The sequence below is a fragment of the Dama dama genome, chromosome 26 (genome assembly GCF_033118175.1).
Source record: "Dama dama isolate Ldn47 chromosome 26, ASM3311817v1, whole genome shotgun sequence".
Lineage (NCBI taxonomy): Eukaryota > Metazoa > Chordata > Mammalia > Artiodactyla > Cervidae > Dama > Dama dama.
The window spans coordinates 43,472,185-43,488,986 of NC_083706.1; the positions used below are offsets into that span (position 1 = coordinate 43,472,185).

Consider the following 16,802-nt stretch of genomic DNA (forward strand, 5'->3'; position numbering starts at 1 on the left):
ATTAAAGTAACACATAACTAATGTGTGCTTCATTTTGGTAATGACTATTTTGGGTTTGGTGAGGAAAGAAGAATAGCCTTCTATTAGAGAGTCCAGTTAACTAAAAAAAGAAAAGTCATCACAACAAAGTAAACAACTTGAGTCTGACCTTCCTAGATACCAAGATGGGAAACGTTGAACAAAGCATTCTCTATTTATTAGAAGCTCTGAACAACTAAGGCTACAGGACATTTTCTGTCAGTCCAGGCTCTGGGAAACTGCCATTTGGGTTTTTGCATAGGGTTCAGAAATGAGAGCTAGAATCCTTGAAGACAGTATTACAGAAATTATCAGTTACACTGATGACTGTTAATTATGTTGACTCTTAATTAAAGGTGAAAGCTCAGAAATGCTTTTGTCTGGGCTAGCACTGACCAACAGTTTTCCGGGATGATGAAAATGTTCTGTGTCTGCAGTATCCAGTAAGGTAGCCACTATCCTTGTGTGGTTTCTGAGCACTGGAAATGTGCCTTGTGCAACTGACCATAATTAAAATTAAATTCTAATTGAATTACATTCAATTAGATGAATCATATTCCATTTCAGCTCATTTAAATAGCCATTATATAGCATGTAAACCAGTCACTGTTACATTGGACTAAGTAGGACTAGAAAGTATACTGGAACATTATCCATTGAGCCCTAAAAATAACTGCAAATTTTTTTGTTATCTTAAAAAGCTGACAAAGCTTGGTGACAGTTTAAAAATTCAATGCAAAACACATCTACTGTGCACTTAGAATAGTCCAAGCTAGCTAATCAACTAGTAATAGGAAGCTGACTCAAAGTTATGCATTCTATTCGTACATAACAGGTTATTATCTGTGAATCTTCTTTCTTTCTTTTTTCCCCCCGTTTCCAGTTAGCTGGAAAGCTGTTCACCTGAAAATATGATCATCTTCAGTAACAACTTCTCTATTCCCCCCGAAGTACCAAAACAACATAAAAATATCAAAAGACAAATTATGTTCTGCTTTAATGAATCAATGTTAAAAAATTTTTTTTGGAAGAGGGAGGCGGACCGAATGAGACTGAATCATAGAAACTTAGTATTTCAACTGGCAGGTCACAGTTGAAGATGGGTGTGGGAGATGGGCGTCTAGCCTGTGCACTAGCGAAATGCCAATAAACCAAACAATGGAAAGAAAGCAAATGTGATGGCTGAGAGCCATTTAGGAGACACTCCAAGAACTATGAATTCAGCGTGGCATTAAACCTCAGGACAAACCAACAGTCGGTATGTCATACCGTCCATGTTGGAAAGAGACCATTAGAAATGGACAATATGTATACATCTGTGTACAATGAAACTACAAAACTAGAAACATGAGCATTTTAGTGACTAAAATGCCAGACTGTGTGTGTGTTCTCTGCTCAGTCACTTAGTCATGTCCGACTCAGCGACCTCATGGACTGTAGCCCACCAGGCTCCTCTGTCCATGAGGTTCTCCAGGCAAGAATACTGGAGTGGGTTGCCATTTCCTACCCTAGGGGATCTTCCTAACCCAGGGATTGAACCCATGTCTCTTGAGTCTCTTGCATCACAGGTGGATACTTTACCAGGCCACCTAGGAAGCCTGTATACCCTGTATTTAATTGGTTCAAATTTACTAATGTCTTTGGAAGAATAAACTAAGTAATATCTAAAAAATTATTGACTGAATAAACTATACAGAGGAGTTCCCAAGCAGTCCAGTGGTTAAGACTCTTCCCTTCTAATACAGGGGTGAAGGTTCAATTCCTGGTAGGGGAACGAAGATCCCACAGGCCATGTCGTGTGGCCAAATATACCCCCCAAAACACAAATGAACAAACAAAAACTAGACAGAAAAGTTATAAATAAGCATGACTTTGAGGAGTAAACACCTAGTTCATTTTATATAATGTTGGCTAACAGCTGGGCATATGCTAAACTAATTGCTTGTGATTAAATTAGATTTTAAAAAATTTTGATTTCATGCAACCCCATATTTCACAGCATTGAAGCACTAAAAATTGGAAAAGAATATTAACTACTTTAACTGGATTACATGGCAATGCAAACCAATCTGTGAGTCATAATCTGACCGAAAAAAATCCAGGGATGTTTACCAAGTGGGCGGCTTCCTGAAGAAGGGTACTTTTTTAGCACAAAGGCTTCAGATCCTCCCTCTGAAATAAGGTTTGGTTATCAGTGCCTGAAAAGTGAGGCTAAACATGGTATTAAGGTTCTAAAACCTACATATGCCTAAATACTTCAAGTAGTTTAAGCTGAACCATTAAGTTTCCATCTCTTGATATACTTTATCAGGGCATTTAGTGAGTCATTTTACTTGATTTCTTTGCATGTCTATATGCCCACTTGAAAAAAGGGGCCTCTGTCTTTGTATCCCCAAAATCTTTCACAGTCACTATCAGTACTTTACAAATAGAACTGGGAAGTTCGGTTATAGAAATAATTGCTGTTGTCGTTGTTCAGCCACTACATCAGTCTGACTCGAGACCCTGTGGACTGTAGCCTACCAAGCTCCTCTGTCCATGGGATGTCCCAGGCAAGAATACTGGAGTGGGTTGCCATTTCTTCTTCAGGGGATCTTCCTGACCCAGGGATCAAACTCACGTCTCCTGCCTTGGCAGGTGAGTTCTTTCTCACTAAAGCACCAGGAAAGCCTATAGAAATAAATAACCTAATTTCCTTTTAATTGCGTTGTCTAGAACAGGGACAAAGAAGTCACAAACTTGGCAGGCAGAATTATGCAGGGCATAGGCTGTAGAGTCAAAGAATGCAGACTCTGCCACTCAGTATGTGCACGACCAGGAGCAAGCCTGAACCTCAGCATTCCATACCTGGAAAATGGGTATAACAATAATACCCATCTCAAAGGATGCTCCTTAGATATTTTTTTCTTTTTGACTTTTATATTTCTCTCACTCTGCCTTCTGAAATGGAGCAGAACCCTATGGTCTTTCCACCCCACCAGCCCCAACCATGTCCTCTGCCTGCCTTTCGTCTTTGGAAAACCTTAGTCAAAGAATAAGTTTAATCAGAGAAGTAAGAAATATAGAATCAAGGGAGAACAGTCAGAGGAGACTAAATAATAATAATGTAGTCATTAAGCATAGTCAAGGACCTTTAGTCCTTTCTCAAAGGCTATAGACAATATTCTGAGCCATTTCCTGTGAGCTGTCTTATAGATTCCAAAACACAGGTGGAAAAGTTAACTACACGATGACCAGGCTATACCAAGAACATGAGCTGTCACAATTCTGAGAACTGGCCACAAAGAAATGGGAACAAATGGACCTTGGAACTAAAGGCTAACTGTCCCTAAAACAATCAAAACGACACTGGTCAGACCACTGATGACCAATCTGAAGATGACTGTCAGAGCCGGCTGTGCTGTTTCTGCATGGAGTCCCCTCCTTCTGGCTATAAAAGCTCTTGCCCCACTGGTTGCCGTGTGGGGGGTGGGGGGAGTCAGCCTTTGGACAGATGTCCACCCCACCTCCCCAAGTTGGTGGCATCTGAAATAAACCAAACTTTCCTTTCCACTGATCTGGCCTGTTTATTGGCTTTTGAGCAGCAGCTGTACCCCACCTCACCCTTTCAGTAACATTTCCGCAACAGAAATTGATGTAATATTCCTCTCAGGCACGAAGCAGACACTTACAGATATCACTAAAGCTAAGTGCAAATACAGTCATGCAGCAGGTTATTTTTACGTCGAAGCAAAGTGACAATAATTAGCTTCATTCTGATACCTTACTAATAAAAAATACAGTAGGAATATGATTTTATATATTTTATAAATATATATAATATATAAATGCACTTTGTATGTATAATATAATACAATATAATATATATATGTATATATATTTTTTGCCACTTCAGACAAACACACCCTTCACAGATGCTTGTCAGCACCTATGAAGCCTCAGAATAAAGACTTTTCCCCTCGGGAATGGATTTTGTTTGGATATGACTTTCTCTCTTTTAGTTAAATGAAAACACCACTGAATTTGTGAAGCATGAAGGGGAATTTTAAAGTTAATGAAAGTGACACTTATGAGACAAGCGTGAACTAAAGTGGTGGGATGAGGAACGCAGAGATTGATTGGGCGACTTGCAGCTGAAATGGAAGGTGGCCTGAATGTGCTGAGATTCTGCACACGTGTCCTGCTGACGCAGGTCCTTTTTACCTGGCTGCCATGAGGTCCAGAAGGTGCTGCCACCGGTCACTGATCTTGCCAAGCTTGTACTCAATCTCAGATGCTTTGCTTTCATGACTGGCTCGAGCCAGTCGTTCTCCCATTTGCTGGAGCTGTATTTTGTTCTCTTGGGCAATTGCAATTTCCTCTTGATAATCCTGTGTAATAAATAGCAATCACAGAGGTCAGAAAGCATATTCTTGATGCATTCAGCCTAGCTTTACTAGAAACAGGGTAATTACAGTTTTCTACGGCTTGGAAATAGTTTGGGCATAGGGAACACTATGTGAATATGAGTCCTAGTACACAGGAATTAATGGTCCCTGCTATTTTCAGTAGTTAGGCAAAGTCCAGATTTTCAGTATGTAGGCAAAGTCCAGATTGAATTTTTATATAGATGTTCTTAAAGGGAATGGGGGGGGGGGCTTTCTTTTTACTTAAAATAGGTATTAAAAATAAAAAAAACAATGTAAGTGTATACATAGAAACAAAAGACAAAACTTGAAGTATTTCAATGCTGGGAAGTTATACCTTATTGCTGTAATCACCAACCACATGTTATATTTAGACTCAATCCTCCTACACATAACTGCCAAGAGGCTTATAAGATGTGTCTGCATGTACATATATCTAAATATATATGTTTGTGTGGGTGTGCGTGTGAATTTCAGTTGTTACTTGCACAGAATGTTTTAAAAGATTACTTTCATTTTAAGGAGCTATCCTCTATACAGTGTAAAATACTGATTTTACAACACCATAAATCATTGACATAAGTCTCAACAATAATGACCTTTAGTCTTAGAGGATCAATGCGCCTCAAACCTCCCTCATTTACCCAGTTTCTATAGGAGCTCCTCCTAAAGACTGTTTTAGGTAAGCAGGACAGGCTCTCAATACGGTCTATAGTAAGGTCACTGAGATAGACCACTGAACAGTATGATTTAAGGGATGATAAAGGCCATCTCCTCTTGACCCCTATCTGTCCCCCTCTTCCCTCCTCCCAGCCTCTGGACCAATGGTCCTCTTACTTTCCTGCCATAGTGACAGCATCCAAAATTTAGAATCAACTTTTTCATTTTTGGCTTAAGCTTCTGTTAGGCAGGCAGCAAATATTTTCTCAACAAAATAATATACAAATACAGGTATTATAAGGATATGGGTATTTTAACCTTCTATGGCTCTAAAATTCCCTTGGGAACAGTGCTACCTTTTCAAGTCAGTAAAAAGGGCCCCCAAAGAATGGGAGGAGCCAGTGAAATTTCATTCTATTCAGGGTTGAATGCTGTCCTCAGGCTCAGTACCCCACCCACTCACCCTTCTATGTTACTTCAACCCCGTGGGAGTCAAAGACCAATGAAATGAATGCTTATTAATAGTTACAATATGGCATTACAAATTTGAGATCATTTTACTGAGAAACGTTTAATGTCAATGGAATTACTCCAACCCTAGAACAGTATTTATAGTAAAATAATCTGCCTAGGTTGTCTTTTAAAGCAAAAAGCAGAGTGTCAATGCCAGGAGGTACCCATATCATAGTTACAGTCTGTTTATTAATTTCTTTATCCTAAGTTGAAAAAATTACCAAGACTATTCTTTTTCTCTACAATAGAGACACCACATGGTGCAAGCTCATGAAGATTTTTTTAGAGTCCATAACTTATTATATATATATATACAAAATGGTATAGTTGATATTTTAAATGTACAAAATTATCTGTGTGTCAAGGTACAGTTTTTCTAAATTTTAAATTATGATTGCATTGTGCTCAAGAGACAGTTTTTTCCATACCCCCAAAACATGGATCTTAAATTTCATGATAAAATCAATTGGAGTATAAATACACTTGGTCAAAATTTATTCTATAGCAAATTTCACTATAAAATCTATTACACTAATTATGTCTAAGAGAACAGTCTCTGTCACCCATAAACCAGCAAAGGGCAGAACTGTTACAGATGCTTAAATGAAATATGTATTGTCTCAGTCCACATTTTAAAGCTTTACAATATTAAATACATTGGGTTAATCAAAAAGTTCATTTGGGTTTTTCCATAAGATGTTCTATTGGGTTATTCGGACCCAATAGAAATGCTGATGCTTAGAACTTGCACTTTTAAGTTAAACATGTAAAGTTATGAATATCACATCTTGGCTTCGGAGTTTTTTTTTTCTGTGTATGTGCCTGTGCACACCCATTGAGTAAAATAAAAATACAATTCCCAAAGCCAACATATAATATAAATAACTTCATACACAAAGATAATTTTTTCTAATACTTATTCATATTTCTTTTCAGAATGAGTGAAGCTATTGCTTATTTATTCAATAAATAATGGCTGAGTACTTCTGAGAAGTCGGGAGCTACAGCAGTGAACAAAACTGACGAAGTTCCTGTTCCCATAAAGCTTACAGTCCAGTGGGGCTTCCGGTGTAGACAGATAACAAACAAATCAGGAACATGCACTGTATTTCAGATGGCAATATGTGCTTAAGAGGAATATAAAATTAAAATGATTAATTGTTCAAATGCAGTGTGGAAACATCACTGGAACCATCAAAAACACTTTAAAATGCTATTAAAACTGACCAATCCTATATAGACATGAAAAACATTCTGGATCCATTTGAACATAAAAATATACTTTCATCATCATATATAACTTGAAATTAATATGAAGCTAAAATTCCCAGAAGAGTCCTCATTCCTGTAACTGTCTATAAATCATGTTTTATAGAGAAAATGTCAGTTTAATGGATCCTAGGAATTTTTTCTTTTAGTTCCTCTCTAGTGATTTTTACCTCTTTAAAAACAAACAATAAATCAATTATACTCTGATTAAAAACAAAGAAAACTAACACACATAAATAATTCCTACTGAACAGGCAGATAAAATCCAAAAAAACTGAATGTTATCTATCAGCAGACAATCTATTTCATCACAAATTGAAAATATTCTATATGATTTATATGTCAAGGAGGCCTTTCCAGGCACATTGATTTCATATTAAAAAGATGAAGTGTTTGTAAGAGTGCTCCTTTGTCAGGAAAGCAACTAGGAGTAAGGCCATCTTCCGTACCAATGCCTAAACACTACGAAGAGTAAAACACATGTAGCCACACATCTGTTACCTTCCTGAGCTTCTCAATCATTTCTTCAATGAGAATGTCTCCATTCTGAGAAACCTTGCTTTCCATCTGAGTCAGCCATTCGCAAAGCTCCTTGTTCTTTTCACTGAAGACGGCCCACTCATTCAATCTCTCACTTACTTGCTGTCGCCTTAAGGAGAGCTGAAAAGTTCAAAATGGGAGAAAACGCAACAGGATAATCAGAACGGAACTCACAGCCTGAGGGACGAAGCAAATGAAGTCTGTTGGGTGGACTAAGACGAGCAGTGGTTGTGGATCTCTTTAGGCCGCTGTTCCCGGAGGCTCAGTCTCAGGGTACTGCTCTAGCCTAGTGAGTTTCACAACCAGGATTTGCTATTCAGTGGGAGTGGGAGACACTGAACGCTCTACTTCCCTCCCAAGAGCCACGGGCATGTTCTCTTATAAAAGGTTCTCAACAATCCAGCGTCTCACTACAGTTGGTTCTGCAGCTATGATACGGGATCACTGAATGTACTTTAACTAAAAAATATATAAACAAGAAACAAGAGAAGAATAAGAAAAGGGGGAAGGGAATGGGCGGGAAAAAAAGAAAAGACAAAAGAAGGAAGGAAAAGGGAAAAAAGAAAAATAGGGAAGAAAGGAAGGAAGGAAAGAAGGCAGAATTAGTTGAGCATCACGTGTCTGGAGAGGGTGGACCAAGGGACACAGAGAGAGAGGCTCAGTTCCTGATCAGCTCTATCCTGATCACTTTACTTTGAGCAAACTCTTTTATACCCCTGTTTGTTTTCTTTTTTATTTATGTACCCTTGTTTCTTTTCTTTTTCATTTAACAGCCTTACTGAGATGTAATTTCCACATCATACAATTTGTCTGTTTATAAAGTGTACAACTCAGTGGTTTTTTGGAATATTAGCAGAGTTTTACAACTACCAGCACAATCAGTGTTGTAACATTTTCATTAATACAACACCCAGCCCCCGCCCCACCCCAGAACTCACTCCTTTGCCTACCCCAGCATCTTCCTCCCAACCTTAATCTACTTTCTATCTCTATGCATTTATCTATTTTGGACATTTCACATAATCAGAATCAATTGATATGTGATCTTCGTGACTCGCTCTTTTCACTTCGCATAATGTTTTTAAGGTTCATCCACTGGAGCATGCATCAGTACTTCATTCCTTTTAATTGCTGAATATATTTTTTTCAGGTGGGTATAGCACATTTTTGGGGATTCCCTTGTGGCTCAGCTGGTAAAGAATCTGCCTGCAATGCAGGAGACCTGGGTTCAATCCCTGGGTTGGGAAGATTCCTTGGAGGAGGGCATGGCAACCCACTCGAGTATTCTTGCCTGGAGAACTCCCATGGACAGGGAAGCCTGGCGGGCTACAGTCCATGGGGTCACAAAAAGTTGGACACGACTGAGTGACTAAGCACAGCACATAGCACATTTTATTTATCAATTCATCTACCAATGAACATGTGAGTTGTGTCCACTTTGGGGCTGTTATGAATAATGCTGCTATGAACATTTGAGTGCAAGTGTTTGTGTGGACATAAATTTCATTTCTCTTGGGGTGTATACCCAAGAGTAGACTTGCTGAGTTGTACGGTAACACTATAGATTGTTTTCTAAATGACTATACTATTTTACATTCCCACTAGCAGTAGGGTTCCAATTTCTTCATATCCTCACCAATACCTGTCATTATCTGTCTTTTGGATTACAGTCATCCTAGTGTATATAAAGTGATATTTCACTGTGGTTTTGATTTGCATTTCCCTGAAGGCTAATGATATTCAGAATCTTTTCATGTTCTTAACCATTTGTCTGACTTCTTTGGAGAACTGTCTGGTCAAATTCCATGTTCATTTCTTAATTTTTTTTTTTTATTAGGTGACTTTTCTTTGTTGTTATACATTGTAGATACAATGGATTTATTTTCTTATTTATAGGTCTGGAATGATCCTTTTGAGAATTTTAAACTTTTCTGACTTCATAATACTCTTGTCTTTGCAGTACTGGTTGAGATACTATGGAATGCTTCTAGTTGAGTTAAACTGCATGTTAGTAAAATACAATGTTATCTGAGTGGCGAGAAGATGATCCACTTTTGCAGACATTCTGTACAGTCAAGTTGATAATGCTAGACTTCTGACATTCATCTCACTGCATTAAACACTTATCTCTCAATTTTCCTTTTTACACTAACATTTAATTATGAAAAACATCAGACATACAGAAAAGTTGAAGGACTCGTGTGGTAAACAGCTATGACATACTCCCTAGACTAAAACTGTTAACATTTTGCTACATTTTGATTTAATAAATATATTCTTTTTTTCCATAGATCTATTTTACTTTTCAATGATTTTTGAATGAATTTTCTTTTTCAAATGAATGTGAAAATATTTCTAAAGTGTCATATACTTCCTAGTTAGCAATTCTGTCTAGGGTTGGCTCTGTTATTGATTAGGTATATAATATTCAAGGTCCCTCACAGCCCCAAATCTCTGTGATTCTGCATCTTAGAAAAGAATGGGAGCTAATCACATGAAAAAGAATATAATACCTAGGAATAAACCTTCATAAGGAAGCAAAAGATTTATACTCTGAAAACTGTAAGATGCTGGTGAAGGAAACTGAAGACTACACAAAGAGATGGGAAAAAATACTGTGTTTTTGGATTGGAAGAATCAATATTGTTAAAATGACCATACTATCCAACACAATCTACAGAGTCAGTGTAATCCCTATCAAATCACCAATGGAATTTTTTACACAACTGGGATAAAAAAATTCAAAATTTGTATGGAAACACAAAAGACTGAACAGTCAAAGACATCTTGAGAAAGAAAAAGAAAGCTGGAAGAATCAGGCTCTCTGACTTCAGACTACACTACAAAGCTACAGTAATGAAAACAGTATGGTACTGGCACAAAAACAGGCACATGGTTCAATGAAAGCCCAGAAATAAACCCATGCACCTATGGTCAATTAATCCACAACACAAGGAGGCAAGAATATACATTGGAGAAAGGACAGTCTCTTCAATACATGTTGATGGGAAAATTGGGCAGCTACATCGGATGAAATTAGAACATTCTCTAACACCATCTACTAAAATCAACTCAAAATGGATTAAAGACCTAAATGTAAAACTGAATACTATAAAAACACCTGGAGGAAAACAGGTGGAACACTTTCTGACATAAATTCTAGCAATATCTTTTTTGATCTATCTCATAGAGTAATGGAAATAAAAACAAAAATAAACAAATGGAACCTAACTAAGTTTAAGAACTTTTGCACAGCAAAGGAAACCATAAACGAAATGAAAAGGCAACCTACAGAATAGGAGAAAATATTTGTAAACAATGCAACTGACAAGGGATTAATTTCCAAAATATATGACCAGCTCACACAGCTCAATAAAAAAAAAAAAGAAAGAAAGAAAGAAACTCAATCAACAAATAAAAAGAAGATCTAAATAGACATTTCTCTAAAGAAGACATACAGATGGCTGACAGGCATATGAAAAATGTTCAATAAAACTAATTGTTAGAGAAAGGCAAATCATAACTGCAATGAGGTATCAACTCACACTTGTCAGAATGACTATCATCAAAAAGTCTACAAATAATAAATGCTAGAGAAAGTATGGAAAAGGATCCTTCCTACACTGCTGGTGGGAATGTAAGTTGGTGTAGCCACTATGGAGAACATTATGGAGGTTCTTTCAAAACTAAAAATAGAGCTGCTGTATATGATCCCGCAGCTTCACTCCTGGGCATAGATGTAATTCGAAAAGATAAACGTACCCCTGTGTCCAAAGCATCGCTATTTAGAATAGCCAAGACATGGAAGCAACCTAAGTGTTCATCAACAGACGAATTATTCTTAGCCATAAAAGATAACAAAATAATGACTTTGAAGTAACATGAATGGCTTTAGAGATTATCATATTAAGTGAAGTAAGTCACAGAAAGGAAAATATTATATGATACCGCTTACATGAGGAATCTAAAAAAAAATTATATAAATGATCTTACAGAACAGAAAATAGATTAACAGACATAGAAAAAAAACTTATGATTACCAAAAGAAACAGTGACTGAGGGGAGGGAATTATCATATATACACTACTATACATAAAATAGATAACTGACAATGCCCTACTGTATAGCACACAGAACTATATTCAATCTTATAATAACTGATAATGGAAAATAATCTGAAAAATTATATATATATATATACACACACACACATATATATTCTGAATCACTGTTCTAAAAACCTGAAACTAACACAACATTGTAAATTAACTATATTTCCATTTAAAAAAGTTGAAAAAAAGATACTGAAGAAGTTTTCTCAAAAAAAAAAACAAAAAAACAAAAAAAAACAAAGTTGGGAATTAGACTATAAGCCCAGGATATTCTTGCCAGGTCCAGCTTATTGAACTGCCTAGAGAGCAAACCCTATATCCTGCCACAAATTTTGAAATGTTACCATTAGAAATTCACTGTTTTGAGTTAATATATTTTAAAATAAAAATTTCTCTGGGTAGAGGTGACACTTAGGAATCCATTAAGTATTTCCCCATTGGTATAATTCACTTTACCATTAATTTTTCTTCAAGGAAGAACAATAGTGCATTTACTTATTGTGGGTATTGATGGGAATGGAAAAAAAAAAACACACAGATTAAAAGTTTTAGAGACAAATCTCAGCTATATTAAGTTCTACTAAGACAGTCGTGAAGAGCACGATTCCTCCAGCGCCACTTTCCTCTCAACCTCTGACGGCAGAGTATATTTCCATCTGCTGGAATGCTAAGATTTTGAACTTTCTGGTGTACATAACTTTTTCATTCACAGAATATCAGAATCCCTCTAATATTACAATCTTTGCTTTGACTGCCATCCAAGCTGAAACTATATTTTCATAGTTGAAATTGCCCAAAGCAACTGTTTTCCATACAAAGTTAGAAAGCCCTGCCCTTCAGACTTCAGACGATGTATAGTTCTGCTATGTGTGGTACCTCTGAGTCTTCCCTCAAATCCTGGCCATAAGCAAGAATAAATTCCAGGGCTTTAGCAACAACACTGCAGGGAAGACAACCACACAACAGAAAATATTATCTACTTCTTTTGAGAGGTAGGTATTACCCTCTTTTCAGAGACAGGGAGAGAGGAGGTCAGACACATTTGAGGGCCACGTTGACCGGCAAAGCTTGAGTTTTTGATACACGTTGCAATATAATGTTATGATCAAATACCAGATGCAGATGAGATTCAAAAATAACCTCTATCACTTACTACTGATTATGACCAGGGCAAGATTATTCATCTTTCTTAAGCTTTATTTTCATTGTTTGTAAATTAATCTTCCATTTGTCCCAAATTTCATTAAACAAATGTTTATGGTTTGCAGTAAACATGTGTCTGCTATATGAAATGTCTTATGCACTGGAACACTGTAGGCTCATAATAGAGTATATTCTTCAAACAAGAAAACAATTCAAGAAAGTGACCAGTACATCCTAAAGAGCTAACAAAAGTTAAATGCTCAGTCACTTCAGTCATGTCCGATTCTTTGCAACACCATGGATCACAGACCACCAGGCTCCTCTGTCCATGAGATTTTCCGAGCACGAATACTGGACTGGGTTGCCATGCCCTCCTCTGGGAGATCTTCCCAATCCTGGGATCGAACCTAGGTCTCCTGTGTCTCTCCACCTGAGCCATCAGGGAAGCCCAACAAAAGTTAAGTCTACTTAACTGCTATTACGACTAGTAGACTAGTACAACTATATACAAAATTTGCGTTTTTAACACTTTTTTCTCTTTGACACTCATGTGTTCATGAAGCAGCTTGAATACACATTTCTAGTCTTTTTCACACACCATGCAACTGTTATTTTCATTTTACTTGCTTACGCAGAGAAGCAGTTGAAAGAAGGAACAGGTAGGCCATAAACAGTGGTTACAAACTGGTACCAAAAGCTTTTCAAAAGATTTAAACTAATAATGGGGACGGTGTTTTCCTCTTGGTGTGTTCTTTGAGTTCAGTGGAAGCCCTCAACTTACTTATCAGTTTAGCACATATTTATGTTTTCTCAAGGGTTTAAACACATTGCACTGCCAACAGCTGACAAACACCAGCGAAAACCTCCAGAGTGTGAGGCAGCTGAACAGGAAACACATCCTCTTTTGCTTCAAATATTTTTACCATGACAATCTGAAAGAACACCGAGCAATTACAATGATGATATATTTATATCTCAGCTGGAATTACACACAGCTCTACAAACCAAAGCCGGAATGAAAGCAAATAGAAGCGTTGACTATCCGCAGGCACAACAATCCTTTCGGGGGTTCTACTTGAAGGCAGGACGCATTTCCGTTACCTCAACTCTGCAGTGTTCACGCACAGGGCGGCCCTCTCCTCCTCGTCTGGAGCCCCAGTCAGTTCATCCTTCTCACCAGCTGCTTTCATTGGAACATGAACACACTATTCGGTCTTTAACAAGGGGATTATGCCTTGTTTCACTAAAGTTTTTAACTTTTTAAAGTGAGACATAGGCACCAGCTCATTTCCTTTTGTGGTTTCATGCTTGACAGAAGTTCTCCGGAAACACTAACTCAAAAAGTAGTAACTGGTCTATACTTCTTCTTCCGGTTATATCCTGGCAACGTTGGTATGAATCCACATGACTAAACTCTTGCTGATTTAATTGTGTGCTGTGCTTAGCTAGCCTCTCAGTCGTGGCTGACTCTTGCAAACCCATAGACTGCCAGGCTGCCAGGCTCCTCCGTCCATGGGATTCTCCAGGCAAGAATACTGGAGTGGGTAGCCATCTCCTTCTCCAGGGGATCTTCCCAACCCAGGAATCAAACCTGGGTCTCCTGCATTGCAGGGCCGACTCTTTACTGACTGAGCTACAAGGGAATCTTTAGACTGAAGCAATGTGAGGATGGGTATGTTTCAGCTTCAGGCCTTAAGACACTCAATAGAGAAGGTTTCTAGAAACACTGTTTCTGCTTCCTCTTTTTTTTTTAAACTTGTCTTGGTCTACTCACAGGTGCAAGGTATTAATCTCTTCACAGAATGTGATATGATCAACAGGTGCTTTCAAAATGTATTTCTAAACAGACTGTGGCCTAGCTATATGTAAGTCTGCTGAGCAATTTTACAATGTAACATTTTTTCCTTTTCTAGCTTTCATGAGATATAGATGACATGTAACATTGTGCAAATTTAAGATGTACAATGTGATGATTTGATAGTCATATACACCGGGAAATGATTACAAGGTTAATCAACCCCTCTAGCACTTCACATAATTACCATTATTTGATGTGTGGTGAGAGCATTTAAGATATACTCTGTTAGCAACTTTAAAGTATATAATCTGGTCTGTTGACTATAGTCCCCGTGCTGGACATTAAATCCCTGGAACTTGTTCAGCTTGTAACTGGAAGTGAGCATCCTCTATACACAATGGTTTTCTTCCATAGTACTAGTCTTCCTAAGCCAAAAAGTATTATTACATACTCATAATCTTCTCACCCTCCAAAATATTCAGAAGCCTTGTCATTATTTTACATTTAGAGGAATGTAAGAAATAAAATAAATGTCCTAAAGTCCTATCTTGATGATCAACAGTATAAATGAACCCTCAGCTGTTCTAGGTACTGGAGATGCAAAGAAAACATTTGTCCTCAAGAGCTTCATAGTTTTCAAATCAAGTTGCAAACATAAAAAGAAGGAGAAGAAGGGAGGAACAGAGGAACAGAGTACTGTCACCTAATGGCATAGACCAAAACTTAGTTGGGAGTTCAGAGGAACAGGAAAACACAGAGATCTGAGCATCTCAAACAGTGGCATCACAGGAGTGGTGGAATTCAAGAGAAGAGGATAGATTAGAAAATCAAAAAAGAAGGAATGAACAGTCTAGGCAGGAAGTTTAGGCAAGAAGAATGGCCTGAGCAAGATCTTGGGGTAGAGAATTTCATGGTAGGTTTGGGAAGGTGATGGGAGCCAGTATTTAAAGTGTTATCTCTCTGAAAGTTTCACCGACCTCAATTAGCTAGAGAAATGGATCTAGTCTAATACATTTCACACGATCTACTAAAAAGTACTGAGTCAGCAAGCAGTGCTAGACTTGTCTCAGTTTTAAGAAAAACAGATGAACAAAGCTCAAAAGGGTAACTTAAGATTGCTGTGATCATTCTTGAATGACTATATCTACCAAATATCTTTTATTTATATACACTATGATAAAATCTTGACATTAAAAAGTATACACTAATTTACTAGACGATATAGATTCTGGATTGAAGACTCAGAAAAGAATAAAGTGTGACGAATATCAACACTCTCCATTTAAGTTTCTCACTGGGTTCACTGAGAATGTACAGCCCTGGGAAAAGTTGGCTAAGTGAATTTTGAATGCAAATCATTAATGTGCTTAATGAAAATCACCTCTTACAATTCTTTCTTTTAAAAGCGCGCACGCGCACACACACACACACACACACACACGCATTTGCCAAGTGTGCTCCAGAATTTTTCTCCAGTTCTTCCTTCCAACAGCTACCTTTCTCCAGCCAGGTTCTCTCTCTGCTCTAATCCTGTACCTTTTTCAAGCTGCAACCTTGTCTAACACATCCACTTTTCCCCCTACACCAAGCCATGTGTCCCACTCTGATCTCAGCACTCAATTCAAGATTTATCCAGTTCACTAAGCACTTCCTTTATTCTCTGCAGTCCACACTGTCCTTAGTTTGCTTACATTTTTGTATATTGTTTTACTTAGACCTGGTTTTCCTCTTCACTGTATAAGTTCTTTTTAACAGATTTTAGTCTCAGCTCAATGGTAAACTTCATAGTAGGGACATCTACTATAGCTTGTGAAATTTACAATAATTACTGTGACTGATTCATTTAACAAATATGCATCATAACCTATTTTGTGCCAGGCAAGGCAATGAAGGTACAGTAAGCGACCCTATAGACATGGTTCCTGCTTCCTGAAACGTATGATCTCAAGGCCATAAGTCAGAGCCATTCTTTACTTATAGGCCCTATTATTCCTATTTGCCTTGAGTGTCCACTCCTTGTCACTCCAGCAATCTTTCTCTTTCATTTCCAAATCAAAACCCAATCTGGGATCTCTTTTAAGGTATTGGGCACATAGAATGTGGGCTTCCCAGGGGCACTAGTGGGAAAGAACCCGCTTGCCAATGCAGCAGATGTAGAACATGCAGGTTTGATCCCTGGGTCAGGAAGATCCCCTGGAGGAGGGCATGGCAGCCCACTCCAGTGTTCTTGCCTGGAGAACTCCATGGACAGAGGAGCCTGATGAGCAATGGTCCATAGGGTTGCAAAGAGTTGGACACAACTGAAGTGACTTACCCCGCACGCACTTAGAATGCACTTACTAA

The 16,802-nt window shown here is 37.8% G+C and overlaps 1 protein-coding gene across 4 annotated transcripts in view; it reads right to left on the reverse strand.

The window, feature by feature from the left end:
- The window catches only part of SYNE1 (spectrin repeat containing nuclear envelope protein 1), a 466,580-nt gene that overhangs the window by 59,706 nt on the left and 390,072 nt on the right, over window positions 1–16,802 (reverse strand). For 3 of the 4 annotated variants that reach the window (XM_061130284.1, XM_061130286.1, XM_061130285.1), the window contains 2 exons: window positions 7,368–7,526; window positions 4,222–4,388 (listed from right to left, as the gene is read on the reverse strand). In XM_061130284.1, coding sequence (XP_060986267.1) covers window positions 4,222–4,388; window positions 7,368–7,526 — 326 coding nt within the window. Of the gene's footprint in view, window positions 1–4,221; window positions 4,389–7,367; window positions 7,527–13,762; window positions 13,952–16,802 lie in introns of those variants that run through there. The other variant, XM_061130287.1, reaches the window with a different exon arrangement.